This window comes from Furipterus horrens, unplaced genomic scaffold (genome assembly GCF_987537825.1).
Source record: "Furipterus horrens unplaced genomic scaffold, mFurHor1.1.pri manual_scaffold_7, whole genome shotgun sequence".
NCBI lineage: Eukaryota > Metazoa > Chordata > Mammalia > Chiroptera > Furipteridae > Furipterus > Furipterus horrens.
This window is the reverse complement of record NW_028327177.1, coordinates 105,838,321-105,855,981: the sequence shown is the minus strand read 5'-3', so window position 1 is coordinate 105,855,981 and position 17,661 is coordinate 105,838,321. Positions and strand designations below refer to the sequence as shown.

General features: G+C 39.2%; 1 protein-coding gene across 7 annotated transcripts in view; it reads left to right on the top strand.

Annotated features, from left to right (window-relative positions):
- TMCC1 (transmembrane and coiled-coil domain family 1) overlaps window positions 1-17,661 on the top strand; it is a 242,665-nt gene that overhangs the window by 194,378 nt on the left and 30,626 nt on the right. For all 7 annotated transcript variants that reach the window (XM_090284212.1, XM_090284211.1, XM_090284209.1 and 4 more), the window contains one exon: window positions 14,400-14,535. In XM_090284212.1, coding sequence (XP_090140338.1) covers window positions 14,400-14,535 — 136 coding nt within the window. The remainder of the gene's footprint in view (window positions 1-14,399; window positions 14,536-17,661) is intronic.

The following is a 17,661-nucleotide window of genomic DNA, read 5'->3' as shown; positions in this document are numbered from 1 at the left end:
ATCAAGGGTTGAACAATCTTTTAAGGCCCCTGTCACCTCTTTTATTTTTAAGTGATTTGTTTTTTTAAGTTTACTTTATGAGATAATCTCAGGGCCTGAAATAAATTATTCATGTGTATCAGTAAGCTCTAAAAGGGGTTACAGCAGCAAGCTCTTTCATGTGGTGAAAATGCTAATCAGTAATTCAGTTCTACCTCTTATCTTCACTCTTCTGTCTTTCAATTCTAACAAGAATTTATGGGAAAAGAAAAGAGAAGTGAGTGTGGGGAGAAAGAACGAAGTTCTAAAAGCAAACACATTACTATTCTTAATTCAGTGTTTTGTATATCCTTTAGTATACTTAGACAATATCTAAAGCAGTGAGCAATCTAAAAAATATTCAAATAGGCTCCAAAAATAAAACACCTGTCCCTTTGTACGGTATTACACCTAACTCTTAGGTTCAAATTCTAGTTCTGCCAGTTATTAACCTTGAAATTGGGCAAGTTTCTTAACATTCCTAAGTCCTGGTTTCCAGGAAAATAATAGTCTTTCATAAGGTTACTGTGACATTTAAATGAAATAATTTTTTTAAAGCACATTGCTTGGTGCCCATCCCAGTAAGTACTCTGTTGATGTTAAGTAGCAGCTGCTACTGCTGCTATTATAATGCACCCCTCTGAACCATGGATACCTGGGTGTTCCATGGTCAGTTGCTCAAAAACCCAACTGCCTGCTTTGACCCTTTTATTTTAAGTGGATAAGCAAAACATACTGGTTTTTACATTCTTCTAGAGTTTAAAAACCATAAAGAGTTGTTATGTCTTCAAGTCAGATGTAGGCCAATGTGAGAAAATTAGAGAGGAAAAACAGGTCTCCCAAGGCCCACCTTCGTATCAATTTGAAATGATTCAGAGACAGGACAGAACTTGAGTCCTCATTGTCAGTCTTACTAAAGGAATCAAGTCCAAGCCACCTATGAGCTAGTAAGAATTGCATTCTTTCATTGCACTTTGGGTTCTCTGTAGTAGGCAAATGACTAGTTTTATGGAATGAAGAGAGAATAAAGAAAACGTTTGAATTTTCAAAAACGGAGCTAAAACCGGGGGGGCGGGGGGTAAGGAAAAACATAATATAATGTGTAATCTAATTTTTGTCATATTACTTCAACTTTAGAATAGTTTTTACTTAAAACAGAATTTTGAAGAAAGAAAGCTTTTCCCTCCAAGAAAGGTAGTAGAAAAGTGACAATGTTTCTCAACTACTTTGTTAGCATCAATATTACCAAGTTCAGAACAATTAGAGATTTCTCCTTCATTACATATGTCTTTACACAGTATATCTATCTAATTGTGTTAGTCTTGGAACTGTTTCACATAAGTGAAATTTTTCCCATAGATTGAATCTTATTCTTTTAAGCACCCAAACTTTTTACATTATGCTGTAAGGTTACTTCCCTCCATAGTAAATGGTCCTGCATGCTTTTTATAAAGTTCTTTCGTCTGCTTTTTGTGGTTTATTTTTTTCTCCTTTCCATGCATATCCATGTTAGTAAGCTGCCTACAGAAGTCTCTTTTTACTAGTGGGTTGGCCAAAAAGTTGGTTTTGTTTTTTCTGTAGGATGGCTCTAGTGTGCTTAGTTGTGTTTAAACTTAATTCAAAGTAATTTTGTTAGATTGTATTGTGACAGCTGTCATATCAGCATGCATTTTTTAAAAACGTATCAAAATTGGTGAATTTTTATGCAGCCAGTTTGATATTGAAGATGGAAGGAAACACACAGCATTTTCAACATATTCTTTATTATTTCAAGAAAGGTAAAAATGCAACAAAAAATGATTTGCGCAGTGCTGTGAAAAGGTGCTGTGATAATAGATAGAACACGTCAAAAGTGGTTTGCGAAGTTTCTTGGTACTATTGACATTTTGGCCAAGTAATTCTTTGCTGTGGGGCTGCCTTACACATTGGAAGATGTTTAGCAGCACCCCTGGCCTCTACGCACTAGAAGCCAATAGCCAGAGATAGACGACATACTCAAACTATCCAAATCAATAAAGTTATTGGTAAAAATGATAAATGTGTCTTTTACGGAAAAAAACTAAACGTACTTTTTGGCCAACCAATAATTTCTATTTCTACTCTCCTGTAGGCCTGGCTTTTTGTCTAGCAAGGAGGTAGGCAATGGATGGACTTAGGGACTCTTCTTTAATCAAGAACCAGTTAATATGTACACAGCTGCTCTAGATGCATTTCTGGTTATTTTCTGTGCTGTGGTTTATTTTACTAATTATCTCAGTTACAGGAGGGAGGCCATGCACAGTATTGCTGCTTATTATTTAAGCGATGAGGAGGAGGACACTGCCACTATCACCATTTACTGCACTTCTGTGATGTGCATAATGCTAGGTGCTCTGCATACATTTGCTAATCCTCACAGGAGTCCTGAAGGTGGATTGTATTATCCCCATTTTACAGATAAGAAAATTTAAGCCCAGTGGAGTTTTAAAATTTGCCAAAGGTTGCTCATTTGGTTAAGTGGTAAGCCAGGAATCAAACCCAGTTTTATCTGACTCCAAAGCCAGTGATTTTTTTTTCCAAGCTCAACCCTAAAATCTCTGTGACTGAAAGACTAGTTTATAGTCTAGCTATAAAAAGCCTTGACTGCATTGGCAATGGGTATTGGGCCTTTTACAGGTCAAAGTATGTGTTTCACTAAAAGTTGAGTCACTTTTTCAACATATTTTAGAAAATTCGGTATATGCAGAAGCTCTGGAAAGTTTTCTCAAGCTAGTGTAGTAGTGTAGGTATGTAATAGGGGAAAACTACTTAAGGAAACCTCCATTCCTATTCTTACACACACACCCCCCCCTTTCCAGAGTCCCTTCTCAATGATGTCTGTCACTTGATGTGCTTCCTTTGCTCTCTGCCCCAGTGAGTAAGTAGTGCCAGGTTGGGATTTTTGCTGAAGACTACCTACATACTCTGGAATAATCAGAAGCATTAAGGAGGACAGTGTCTCTCTCTCCCTCTCTCTCCTTCCCTCCCTCTCTCTTCCTTCCTCTGCCTCCCCCTCTCTACTCACATAATTGTGCCATGACTGAATAGTACTTCAGCCACCCACATGCACTTAGCCCTGGAAACCATTGCATCAGAGCTTGGATCTAAACTCCACTCCAACTTTTGACTAGTGACTAGGAGTTTAGACTTTGAGTTTTGCATTGAGCACTCAGATATGAGTGAGATTATATATTTGGGGAAGGTAAGAAGCGAGGGTTAGACTTCTTTTAGTGATGGGATCTATACTGACTTTAGATTCTTCTTGTCTTGCTAGTCTGTTCATCTGTTAAAGTTATTACAGACTTGTTAGTGTCAACGGGGCTCACTTAGTACTTTAAAAATAAAAGGAACCCTTAGATATCTAGTTTAATCTTGTTCTACACATGAGTACACTGAGACCTAGAAAGATAGTGACTTTTGCCAGATCACACACTAAAATGGTTTAACTGATATTTAATTTGCTTTTTAAAAACTGGAGGACTAGTCCTGTTTCTCTAGTGAGTATAACATATTAGTGAGTAACTGTAGGAAAAAATTCAGCTGTGGCAAAATGCTTTGAAAACAAGAGAGAACTAGGGAAACAATTTATGGACAGTTTCTTTTGTAGTTTTTCCCTTAGGGGATCTGACCCAGAATCATGCTAAGCTACTACCTTGTATAAAGCAGTATCATGTAGGGCAGGCTAAAAACCCTTCTGATGTTGATGAGCAGTAATGTCATTTTGAAAGCTTCTATTTTAAGGGAATTACTGTCCTTTGGAAACTGGCTTTTGAGGTTGTATTAAGCCCAGAGATATTTTAAATTGCACTGAGTCATAAGAGTAAAAATACAGAAGGAGGCAGTCACCACAGGCAGTCATCACATGCAGACTGGCCAGTAACTAGGCTAACCCAGTTAGGCATAGATTGCTGGAGCTCTAGCTAAACAAGTTGTTGTTTAAATATAGCTTTACTTTATTTTATTATCACTGGGCATAAGACAGATGTAGCTATGTGAGCTTCTTTATTCCAGCTTTTAACCTGGTTTCTCATCTAGTAAATTGATCAAAGAATCTCCAGAGGATATGTAGACTAGGTTTGGCCAACAAGTTTGAAATAGAAACTGAAAATATTGGATCAGATTAGCTCTTTGTTTATAAGAGAGAAAAAAAACAATTAGAAGATGTTAAGAAGCATAAGACCTTTCATAGAAAGATTTATAGATTAGCCTCTCCCAGTTTAGCCACTGAAGAGGTAATGGAGGGAAAATGGGAAGGAAGGCAGGAAAGGTTGGAGAAGGAAAGAAAGGGAGAGAAAAGAAATTACTCATTAATTAAATTGAGGTTAGAGGATCCTGAATTTGCTTGCCAGTTCTGACAGTAATTAGCCGTGTGACCTTATGGAACTCCATCTAAGCCTCAGTTTCTTCTATGAAAACAAGATGATGATATCTATTGTACAGGATTGTTGACATTGTTAAATGAGATAATATGTGTGGAAGCAACTATTATGGTCTGGGGTGTGCCAAGATGTTAGAAAGCTGTCATTACCAAGTCTCCTGATTGCCCAGAAAGCCCCTCTAGCTTTTATTTATTCCCTGTGTGCTTTAGGCATCTACTGTCTCTTATCTTTAAGATAATGCACTACCCTGAAAGTTGGGGGTACTAATTGTCAATAGGGGACTAGTTCTGTACTTTTTCCTTTTCAACTGAAGGCTAGTTCAGTGTTTCTGAGCCTCTTTTCATGCTTCAACACAAATGAGGTAACAAAAGGTAAGGAGGCAAGATTCGCTTTTCACAGTTCAGCCAAGAATGTATTCAGGCCCCCAGCACATGTCATATCCTCTACCCCAGCTGTATCTCTTCATTCTGGTCAAACTCTAGCGGAAGCTACCGCAGATCCCTGGCAAGCATTTGGGAAATAATGCAGTAATTTGCTCCCATAGTTGCCTATCTGTGTCAGCCCTGGGACCTAGTTCTCTGTTTCTCTTAATTCCTGCTCTACAAGATTCTTCAGCCATCCAGTCCTAGTGACCTATTACCCAACTAGGGAAGCACCACTGTCAGAGATGACTCTACACTCTTGAGCCACACCCAAAGAGTAGAGTATTAGGTGATGCATTCCCAACCAGTACACTCATCCAGTTTCTCATTCTTCAGGAATTTGACACAAAAGAGATTATCTTTGATCTACGAACATGACTACTGTGTGAATTAATCCAGTCGATAAAACACTTTTCTGAGATCAGTATTCCTTTATGAATTGTTCACCTACAACAAAATCTAGATGTGTTTTAATACTTTGTAGGTAGAGCAAGTTTTACTTCTGGGGAATGGGGGAAGAAATTTCACCTTTCCAAATAATGACATAACCTACTTTTTTAAAAAAGATCCTACAGTATTAAGGCTTTCTGTTTGCTAATAGTTACACTCAAACCATATTTAGGTGTCTGTGTTCCCTCTGAGTTATAATGGTTTAAGAAGGACCTTTGAGTAAAAATTCTCAAAGTGAGATTATTGATCTCATGCTACCTTGTGTTCCAGATGGCATCCCACGAAAAACATGTGCCAGTCAAAATCATATACTAGTAGCATCAGTAATCCCCCTTCTCACATCCAGAGGGCTTTAGTGCCACGTGAGGGGTTAAAATTAAAATCCGTTACAAGAAGTTCTTGGTGTATAAAAAACCACATATGAAAGGCTGTACACAACAACATAATCAATAAATGTACAAAAAAAAAAAAAGAAAGAAAGGCTGTACACAATTGACTGTCCCTTTTTTCTCCCTAGTCTTTGGTTTGGTGTTAATATTTAATGAAAAGATAGAGGTGTTCTTTATTGGAATTCCCTAATCTGGCTTCTCCATTTTAGAATTCAGGCAGGAAGTAAACACTAGCAAGTGAAGTAAGCAGAAGACAATATAATGTTAATAATAATGGGAGTAATGGGAATTCCATGGGAACTAGAATATGGATATTTTCTTTTTGTTCTTCAGATTATGCATTTGATTAATAGTACAGGAAATGAGTTTTTTAAAAGCAACATTAAAAAATTTTAATAAGGCATGAACCAAGTGGTTCCAATCCTAACTACACCTCACTCACTGGGAAAGTTGCTACATCTTTCTCAGCCTCCCATTTCTTAATTATAAATTGAAGGTACTTCTTGGGGAAGAAGGAAGTGAGGATTAATATAGAAATGTCCTCATGAATCTGAATTCCTGATTCATAAAAAGGTGTGTTGAGAGGGTACTTATCATTTTCTTGTTATTATTGGTGCTAGTGTTTAAATGTTTTGATGCTAATTGTGATTAAGTAGATTAGATTGAACCCTAAATTCCTCCCACATGCACTCCTCCACCCAAAATAATACCACATTGTTTTTACTGGGCTCTTTTGTGTTAGCCTGTTTTTGGACCATAATTTCACATATGGGTTAGGTAAACCACTCCAAGGCTGAGGACACTGAAAAAAAGGTTTGATTGGAATTGCTAAGCATGAGCAGGTTTGTGAGATTGTGAAAAGAGCTGAGGAACAAACTTCCATGACCTGGGTGAACAAAACAGGGAAAGTGTTCTAATAATGACAGGCCAGTAATGTTCTTTCAAGGTATTGAGGCAACCTGGAAAACCTACGTTCCAAGACACCAAAGGCATCTTGCCAACTGCTTTTGTTCCTCACATTTTGCAAAAGCCTAGAAGTTTATGGCTTTCTCAGTTTCCTCCCTGATGTTTCCTGCAGATTGGAGACGTTTACTGATAACCCAAACAACTTTTTGTAAGTGTAAGAGGATTTCAGTTATACAATGACAACTGTAACATTTTTTTCAGAAAGTCATCATTCTCTAGGTAATTCGTATGACTTGTGTTCTGCAGCATATGAGCAGGAACCAGGACCTAAACCCACATGTTCCTGGCAATAACAACTATAATCTTTTTTCCCCAGTGTTTATTATATTTTTTACTTTCAAACACACTGCGAACTTGAAAAAAATGTGCAGTGAATACCCATACACTTACCTCTTAAATTCTACATTTTACTATATTGTTTTATCACATCTTTCCATCTACCCCATCTGTCTTATTTTTTAATGAATTTCAAAGTACATGGTCAACATCCTTAATCTTTCTTAACTTTATTGAGATAATTCATACACAATTCACCTATTTAAAGTATACGAATCGATGAATTTTAGTATATTCACAAATATATGCAACTATCACCATAATCAATTTTAGGACTTTTTAAAATCTTTTTTAAAAGATTTTTATTTTTTAGAGAGAGGAGAATGGAAGGAGACAGGGAGACAAACATTGATGTGTGAGAGAGAAAGACATCCATCAGTTGCCTCTCACATGCCCCTAACCGGTGGTGACCTGGCCCACAACCCAGGCATGTGACCTGAGTATAGAAGTCAACTGGTGACCTTTTGGTTTTCAGGCAGCATTCAAGCCACTGAACCACATCAGCCTGGGCTTAGGACATTTTCATCAACCTTTAGTCTTCCCAGTCCTGCCCAGCCCGTGGCAACTGTTAATCTTTTTGTCTCTGTAGCTTTGCCTATTCTAAACATGTTATATACATGGAATCATACAATTTGTAGTCCTTTCTGACTGGCATCTTTCACTTAGTGTAGTATTTTCAAGACTCATCCATATTATAGCATGTCTTACTTCATTTCTTTTTCTTTCCAAATAATAATTCATTTTAGCCCTGGCTGGTATGCTCAGTGGATTGAGTCCAGCCTGCAAACCAAAACGTCACCGGTTCAATTCCCAGGAAAGGTATATATATACCAGGATCGCAGGCCAGGTCCCCAGTTGGGGGTGCTTGAGAGGCAACCACATATTGATGTTTCTCTCCCCCTCTCTCTAAAAATGAATGAATAAAATCTTTTAAAAAATAATTCATTTTATGAATATGCCACATTTTATTTACCCATTCATCAGTTGATGAATACTGAGTTGTTTCCACTTTTTGGCTATTGTGAACAATGCTGCTATGAACATTTGTATGCAAGTTTTTGTGTGAAAATAAGTTTTCATTTATCTTTGATATATATCTGGAGTGGGATTTCTGGGTCAGAAGTTTAGCTTTTTGAGAAACTGCCAAATCGTTTTCCAAAGCAGTTGTACCATGTTACATTTCCACCAGCAATATACCAGGGTTCAAATTTCTACACATCCTTGCCAACACTTGTTATTATTTTCTTTTATTCCAGATTCGTAATCTTTATTACACCCCTCTTCCCATTGACTCCACCTTGCCATCAAGTTCCAAACCATCACGTCAGTGCATTATTTTTCATCTCCCTTTATAGCTATGTGATTTGGATCAGCTATAAACCTGACTGAGATTTCTTATAAAGGGGCTTAGCTTATCTGGGCTTCTTGAGTAGTTTCAAAGTGGCATCACAGTGTAAAGATTAAAGACTTGGATTTTGCCCTGACTGTTGTGGCTCAGTGGGTTGAGCACTGTCTTGTAAAGCGAAAGGTCCCCAGTTTGATCCCTGATCAGGACACATGCCTGGGTTCCAGCCAGGTCCCCAGTTGGGGGCATGCAAAAGGCAACCAAGTGATGTTTCTCTCACACGTCTGTGTTTCTGTCCTTTTCTCTCCCCCTTCCCTTCTCTAAAAAATAAGTAAAATAAAATACAATACAATACTTGGGTTTTAAAGTCAAACAAACGTGGATTCAAATCCTAGCTCCCCTACTTAATTTCTGTGTGCCTTGGGCAAGTTCCTTTCCTCCCTGAGCTTCAGTTTCCTCATCTGCAAAGTGAAGATAATACCTATTACCTCCTTGAGGTTGTGGAGATGAATGTACATAGAAAGCGCTGAATTAATGGTAGCTTTGCTGTTGCTATTACTTTTCAGTCTATTCTAATGGTATATGTGAACCATGTTTAATATCAAATAAGATTTCCCAGCATTCCTTAAAGACTATACAATTTGTGGGCCAAGAGGTTGGGGCTGTAGCCTCTGGAACACATGTGAAACACATCATGTGGGTCTGCTTTTATCAGCATGCAGAATGGTTGCTACACCATTGTCCCCTCCCTGCCACCAACATCAGTTCTTAGCTTAGGAGAGTTGTTTGCTGCCAAGCCCAGCCTTTCTCTTGAATACTCTGGTGAAGAGAGAGAATAATGAAAATCATCAAACACTAAAAATACCACAACCTTAGCCAGGGATAGCGTCGCCCCTCTACACCAAGGTTCCGGGTTCAATTTCCCAGTTAGGGCACATAACAAGAATCAGCTAATGAATGCATAAATAAGGGGAACAGCAAAATTGACGTCTGTCTCCCCCCCTCACTCTGCCCTCCCCCCTTCTCTCTTAAATCAGTTAATTAATAAAAAGTAAAATCACTATAAAACAGTGAGCTTAATTTCATAAAAAGACAATATGTTAATTTCATGGCATTTGGTGAACTTAAAATGTGATGAAAAATCAACTCCAGAGGTGGCAGCTGTTTTCAAGCACATGCCCTGGGCAGAAGGTGAAGTGAAAAGGCAGAGTCACAGAAAATGCTAGCCCTAGTTGCAGACAAAAGGTGGAAATGCGTTTTGCTCACTCTGTTTAGCCACTGTAGTAACTGAAAGAAAGCAGTACAGATTCCTATTAAGGATAAAGGAGAATTAAGTAGGGGTCAGAAACATAGTAAAAAGACTCAGACTGTGCCTTTTTTTAAAAGCCCGGTTTCTTAGAGAGAGAATGAAGTTTAGGGTATAGTTATTTATCGTATAATTATTGGAAGTGAGACTGTTGGTGCTGCAATAGAAAAATTTCCTTAAAGAACTTCCATGCATTTCTTTTTTTTTTTCTTTTTAATCCTCACTCAAGGGTATGTTTATTGATTTGAGAGAGAGAAACATCAGTGTGAGAAACATCAATTGAATTCTTCCTGTACACACACCACCTGGGGATCTAACCAGCAGTCAAGTATGTAACCTGACCGGGAATCAAAGCCACATCCTTTTGGTGTATGGGACAGTGCTCTGACTAACTGAGCCACCCCACCAGGGCTCCATGTATTTCTTAAAATTTTGTGTACCATGGATGTATTTAACAACAAGGGAAAGGGGAGGGTAGTTTCACTTTATTTATTTATTTATTCATTCATTTGTTTATAGAGAGACTGTAAGGAAGGGAGGTAGAGAGGGAAACTTCGATGTGCAAGAGAAACATCGCTCAGTTGCCTCTCACACGCCCCAAAGTGAGGACCTGGCCCAAAACCCAAACATGTGCCTGATTGGGAATTGAACCAGCAGACTTTCTGTTCACAGTCTGGCACTCAATCCACTGAGCCACAGCAGCCAGGGCAGGGGAGGGTAGTTTTAAATGTTCGAGTTTGTTCTGGCATTTTTGTTTTATTTTATTTATTTTTGAACTGATCATACCTTTTATTTTTGTGCTTTTCAGTATCTTATTATGTTATTGATTATGCTATTACAGTTGTCCTGATTTTTTGCCCTTTGCCACCTCCTCCTCCCAGAACCCCTCACTCCTTCAGGCAATACCCCCACCATTGTTCATGTCCACGGATCATGTGTGTAACTTCTTTGGCTACTCCATTTCCTATACTGTAGTTTACATCCCCATGTCTGTTCTGTATGTACTTCTTAATCCCCTCACTTCTTCACCCATTTGCCCCATACCACCTCCCATCTGGCAGCCATCAAAACACTCTCTGTATCCATGATTCTGTCTCTGTTCTTCTTTGCCTAGTTTTTTTTTTTTTAGATTCGATTGTTGATAAATTTGTTTTTATTTTTTGTTTTTGTTTTTGTTTTGATCTTCTTTTTCTTAAATAAGTCTCTTTAACATTTCATATAATAATGGTTTGGTGATAATGAACTCCTTTAGTTTTTCCTGGTCTGAGAAGCTCTTTATCCACCCTTCAATTCTAAATGATAGCTTTGCTCAGTAGAACAGTCTTGGCTGTGGGTCCCTACTTTTCTTGACATTATTTCCTGCCAATCCCTTCTAGCCTGCAAAGTTTCTTTTGAGAAATCAACTGACAGTCTTATGAGAACTCCCCTATAGGTAACTTCTTTTCCCTTGCTGCTTTTAAGATTCTGTCTTTATCTTTAACCTTTGGCATTTTTAATTATGATGTGTCTTGGCATAGGCCTCTTTTCATCCATCTTGTTTGGACTCCTGGAGTTGCATGTCTATTTCCTTCACCAAATTAGGGAGGTTTTCCTTCATGATTTTCTCAACTAGACTTCCAATTTCTTGCTCTTTCTCTTCTCCTTCTGGCACCCCTATGATGCAAATGTTGGATCTCTTGAAGTTGCCCCAGCAGTTGCTTATACTATGCTCATTATTTTGGATTATTTTTTCTTCTTATTGTTCTGATTGGTTTTTTTTTGTTTGTTTGTTTCCTTATGTTCCAAATCACTGGTTTGATTCTCGGCTTCACCCACTCTACTGTTGTTTCCTTATAAATTGTAAATAGTTCTTTATTTCAGTTAGTGTATCCTTCATTTCTGACTGGATCTTTTTTATGCCGCTGGAGTCCTGAGTGAGTTCCCTGAGCATCCTTATAACCAATGTTTAGAACTCTGCATCTGATAGATTGTTTGTGTCCATTTCGTTTAGCTCTTTTTTTAGAGTTTTGTTCTGTTCTTTCATTTGGGCCATGTTTCTTTGTCTCCTTGTTTTGACAGCCTTTCTTGTTTGTTTCTATGGATTAGGTAGAGCTACTATGACTCCATGACTTGGTAGTGTGGCCTAATGTATTTGGTGTCCTCTAGAGTCCAATGGCACAGCCTCCCTTGTCACCCAAGCTGGGTACTTTAGGTGCACCCTTTGTGTGGGCTGAGTACACCCTCCTCTTGTAGTTGAGCCTTGATTGCTGCAAGGATTGGCTGTGACCACTGACCACCAACCTCCATCCCCCGTGGAAGATCAGCTGTGTGAGGGCAGGGTGGTGGTGCTCCAACATGATCTGTGGCTCTGCACTGGGTGTGCTGGCCCTAGTACTGGACCTGGGGTTCACTGAGGCCAGCTGTTGCTTGTTTGATAGGATTTAGGAAGTTGTGAGGCTAGAGCCAAAACCAGCCATTCCTATGGAAACAGCTTGGGTGTGACAGAGTCTCTGGGGATCTCCAAGGCAGATCAAACAGTGTTAGCCAGGTTGATGGAATCTTAGATGTGGCACCCGTTTGCCAGCTCTGTGGAGGGAGAGTTTAGAAAAGAGACAATGACCTCCGCTCACCTTGATGCAAGACACTTCAGTTTTTCCCTGTATGCCACTAATGCCTTTCAAGCTGCTACCTTGGTACTGGAGCTCAGAGGGAGTAAGTCTGAGTTAGGTCAGTCCATGTGTGAGTTCTTTAAGAGGAACTTCTTGGAGCTCTAGCAGTTTTTTCCACCGACACAATCCACACTGGATTTTGCAGCCAGAAGTTGTGGGGACTTATCTTTCTGGCTCTGGAACCCTGGGCTGGGTGGCCTGTTGTGCTGGGACTCCTTGCTCCCAATATACCCCTCCCCCATTTTTATCCACCACACGTGGGTGAGGGACCAGCCCGTTCTGCATCTACACCCCTCCTGCCAGTCTGGATGGATGTGGTTTCCATAATTCCATAGTTGTCAGACTTCCACTCAACTCGATTTCTGACAGTTCTGAGTGATGGCTGTTCTATATTTTAGTTGTAATTTTGATGTGGTTTTGCAAAGAGGTGAGCCATGTCTGCCTATGCTGCCATATGTAGTCTTCAACCTTTCTCCTACCCGTGTAGCGCTTTGTTTGATTCCTGATACTTTACACACAACCTACCCCAGTCTGTCCTTGTCACCTCTGCCAGTTTTCCTAAAACACTGTGTTCATCATGCCACGCTCTCCCCCTTCAGCAATCTGCTTTGGACCCATGTACTGTCTATTCCAGAATCTCCACTCCCCTGCCTACCTTTCTAAAAAAATGTATATATTTTATTTATTTAGTTTTAGAGAGAGGTGAAGAGAGGTAGAAAGAGAGGTAAAGAAACATCAATGTGTGGTTGCCTCTTGCATGTCCCCTACTGGGGACTTTGCCTGCAGCCCAGGCATGTGCCCTGACTGGAAATTGAACTGACAATCTTTTGTCTTGTAGGCCAGCACTCAATTTACTGAGCTATGCCAGCCAGGATTCCTCTGCCTACCTTTTAAGACCAACTTTCCCTTTTTTCCTGCAACATAGATCCACTGTTTCAATTACTCTATACATTTCTACCTCCTGCCCTTTACCCATGTTCTTTTCCACCTGGAATCTCTGATCTCATCTTTAAACATGTTCCAGTCCTATTGGTCCTTAAATGCCCTGCCCAGGTTCTATCTTTATGTAGAGTAAATTTGCTTATATGTAGTCCTAAGTGCTAGAGATACAAGTCGAATTAAAATGTTACCTGCTTCCACCCCAACTGGGTGGCTCAGTTGGTTGAAGGGTCATCCCATGCACCAAAAGTTTACCAGTTCGATTCCTAGTCAGGGCACATACCTAGGTTGCAAGGTCAAGTCTCAGTCGGAGCACATGTGGAGGGCAGCTGATTGATATTTCTCTCTCTCTTTCTCAAATCAATAAAAACATACTTAGACGAGGAATAATGGTGATGGTGATGATAATAATTAATTAATTAATTAATTAATTTTAAAAAATGGTCCCTGCTTCCAAAAAATCTCATCTCCCTACATTTTCATTTTCCCTCATTTTTACCCAGCTATAGTCACACAGGCCTACGTTCTGTCCCTCAAACCTGCCAAGTTTGTTCCCATCTTGAGGACTTTATACTTGCTATTCCTTCTGCTTTAAGTGATCTTATTTGGTTTACTTTTCCATATCTGCAGTCATCTTGGTTTTTCTGCCGCTCCCTCCCTCTCCTCTACCTCCCACCTTAGAATGTAAACTCCTATGGGCAGGGTTTCTATCTTGCTTACCATGGTAATATTTGTTGACTGAGATGTTCCAGACACTGTATTTGGCCATGGGAACGATGGGCTCTAAATCATGAACATCACAGTTACTGACCTGTCCAGTGTCAGAATAAGTTACTGATGACTGCCTGGTCCATTTCCATTTATGTGCTGTTTATCTTTTGATGAGACCTGCTTAATTGTACTCTATTCTTTGCCTTTCTCATGTGCTGCTCAGAATAGAATTTAAGAACTACCTCATTTATTATAGGTATGTTCAAAGCTAACCAGGGCTGCTGGCATCACTGCAAATACTGTGTATGAAGAAGAATGTTGGAAGAGTTATATTGCCCTATTACCCCAGGCCACTCAGTTTCTTTGTGCTCTTCTTTTCTCCCTTTGCAGAATGAGTTTTGAGGGTTGGATATGAATAATATCAGGAAAAATACAGAATGTCTAAAATTTTAACTTCTCTCCCTCTTCTTAGATGTGAACGATTGGAAGAACAACTAAATGACCTAACAGAGCTCCACCAGAATGAAATCTTGAACCTGAAACAGGAATTGGCCAGCATGGAAGAGAAAATTGCATATCAGTCCTATGAACGGGCCCGGGACATCCAGGTTAGCCTGAAGGATCCAGGTGTAAAAGCAAAAGATTAAAATAACGCAGGAATGCGGTTGTTTCCAAGGGCTAGAGGTTAGGGGACTGGGCGGGATTGTTATTTAATCAGTACAGAGTTTCAGTTTACAAGATGGAAAGGTATAAGATGGATTTTGGTTGCAAAACACTATGAATGTATTTAATACCACTGAACTGCACATTTAAAAATAGTTAGAATGATAGATTTTAGAGTGTATATTTTACCACAATAGAAAAGAAAAGAAAAATGAAGTACTGATACATTTTATAACCTGGATGATTCTAGAAAACATTGTGTTCAGTGAAAGAAACCAGTCACAAAAGGCCACGTAGTGTATGATTCCATTTATATGAAATGTCCAGAATAAGCCAATCTCTGGAGATAGAAAGTAGATCAGTGGTCGCCAGAGGCTGTGGGAAAGGGGAACCGGAAGTGATAGCTAAGGAGTTAGGGGGTTTCTTTTGGGGGTAATGAAATGTTCTGGAATTTTGATACTAGTGATGGCTGCACAACATTGTGAATTTACTAAATGTCATTGAATTGTACACTTTAAAATGGTAAATTTTATGTGAGGTGTATTTTACCAAAAGAAACTAATATCAACTGTATTACACCTGCTCTTCAAATAAGGTTCATTTCTTTAAAATGTGTACCATTTGGAGGTGGTATGCTTGCTTGAGTTCTTGGGAAATGTTTCTTAGGATCACAGTAGTCTCATTCTGTGGAAAACCACATGCATTACCTCTTGTTAGTTACTGCTTGAAGAGCTTCTCTGACAAGTCTCGTGGCCATCTTTCATTTCTTCTTCAATAGTAAAGGGGGCTTTTGTCCTAGCTGCCAAGTCCAAATATTTTTCAGGCATATTGCCAGGGAGTTTGCAAGAATACCTCAAGCAGTAATGTTTAAGGCTAGCGGTAGCCCTCTTGTTTATTCTGGGAGAAAACAGAATATTTAGCTTTTGCTCATCCTAGTTGGGGTATGAAGGCATCTTAAAATTAGTCTTAGAGAGAGCCGAGGAAACTTGTATTACAGTAGCGGAAAAGAATCGAAACAGTGTCTACATTATTTGTCCAGCTGCCATATTCTGTAGACCCCTGGAATTCTGGGGGGTTTTGTTATTTTTTTCCCAAGTCATAGTGGACTAGGAAGTATCCATTGTCTATCCATTCTCCAGCTAACTTCAGTCTGATGTTATTGGCTTTCACTTCAAATCCTACGAAACCAGGACCTATTGAAACCAAGACCAGAAAAACACAGGGTTCCACCACTGCTGAACTTGGGAGGGTATCTGACCATAGCTAAGGGAATAGGTTCTGTTCTCTGAATGTTACCATAAATTTCATAGAAACTATGGGTGAAGGTCATGGCCTTAAGGGGAGCATATCACTTGTAAAGTTTGGTCTAGTGTATCAGCATAGTGACCTCTTTACAGAGATCAACCTTAAGGGGGAGTATACTTAAAAGATAGAGCAGAGAGCCCTTTCCATTGATGTCAGGGATTTACTTGACTTGAAAAACACTAAGGTAATATGTTACAAGGAAGTCCAATGGTTGCTCAGATCTTTATTGTTGTAATGGAAACATTGGAAATAACCTCAATCTCTCCAATAAGGAACTGGTTGAATAAACTGTGACATATCTGTATTATGAAATTACTATGTAGCAGTTAAAAAGAATGAGGTGAGTCTCTACATATTGATATGGAGAGATTGCCAAGACTCACTGTTGAGTGAAAAAGGCAAGTTGTGCCCCTGGCTGGTGTGGCTCAGTTGGTTGGAACAGTGTCCCATAAACCTTAAGGTCTCAGGTTTGATTCTGGGTCAGGGCAAACACGTAGGTCGTGGGTTTGATCCCAGTCAGGGCGCCTACAAAAGACAACCAACATCTCCCTCACATCAATGTTTCTCTTCCTCTCTCTCTCTCCCTTCCCCTCTCTCTAAAATCAGTAAGCATGTCCTCGGACGAGGATTTTTAAAAAAAGGCAAGTTGTGGACCAGTTCCTATATTAAAATAGAAAATAAAAAAATAATTTCCCTAAGCACATATATACACACACATGTAAACGTAGGTGAAAAGATGAACACAAATCAAACTGACAGTATTACTTCAAGGGCAGGGGCTGCAATTGAGGAAATATCAAGAGAGAGTATATAATTTTTTATGCTGAACAAGTAGGTATGTCTTGTGTAACTTAATATATATTTGTGATCTTGTCAATAAGATATTCAACCAAATTTAATTGTGGCCACCACTTCTTGTGAGCCATCCCACAGGAGTACAGTTGAAGTGAATAATAATGGTGTAGTCTCCTTTCAGTGCCTTGTATTTGACCCTCTTTACCCTCTTGGTCCTCCCCCACCCCCTTCCTCTCTGGTAACCACCATTTTGTTGTCTGTATCTATGAGTTTGTTTTTGTTTGTTTGTTTTGTTCATTTGTTTTTTGTTTTATATCCCACCTATGAATGTTTCCTGTTCTTTTCTGCCTGACTTATTTCAGTTAGCATAAGAATCTCAAGATCCATCCATCTTGATTTAAATGGCAATATTTCATCTTTTTGTGCTGAGTAGTATTCCATTGTCAGATGTCTTTTCTGCATCTATTGATATGATTGTTATGATTTTTTATTTTGTTAATGTGGTGTATTGATTGATTTGCAGATGTTGAACCATCCTTGCATCCCTGGAATGAACTCCACTTAATCTGATATATATATATATTTTTTTTTTAATATGCTTTATTGATTATGTTGTTACAGTTGTCCCAATTTCTTTTCCCTTTGTTCCCCTCTACCCAGTGACATCCCTCCCTCCAGTTGTCCACCCCCCCTTACTCCATGGCCATTGGTTGTGCATATAGTTCTTCTCAACATCTTCCTGTCTACTCCACTCCCTCCTACTATGCTTCTTAATTCCTGTACCATCTCCCTCCCTTTCCCCCCCTCCCCCTCCCCGCTGACTTCCCCCAATAATGTTCCCCATACCTATAATTCTTTTCACACTCTCATTGCCTACTTAGTTTGTTTGTTTCGGTTTCCTAGCTTCTGTTGTTGGTTGTTGTGATACAGCTTTCATTTTAATGCTCGTAGTTTTGATCCTTTCTCCTAAA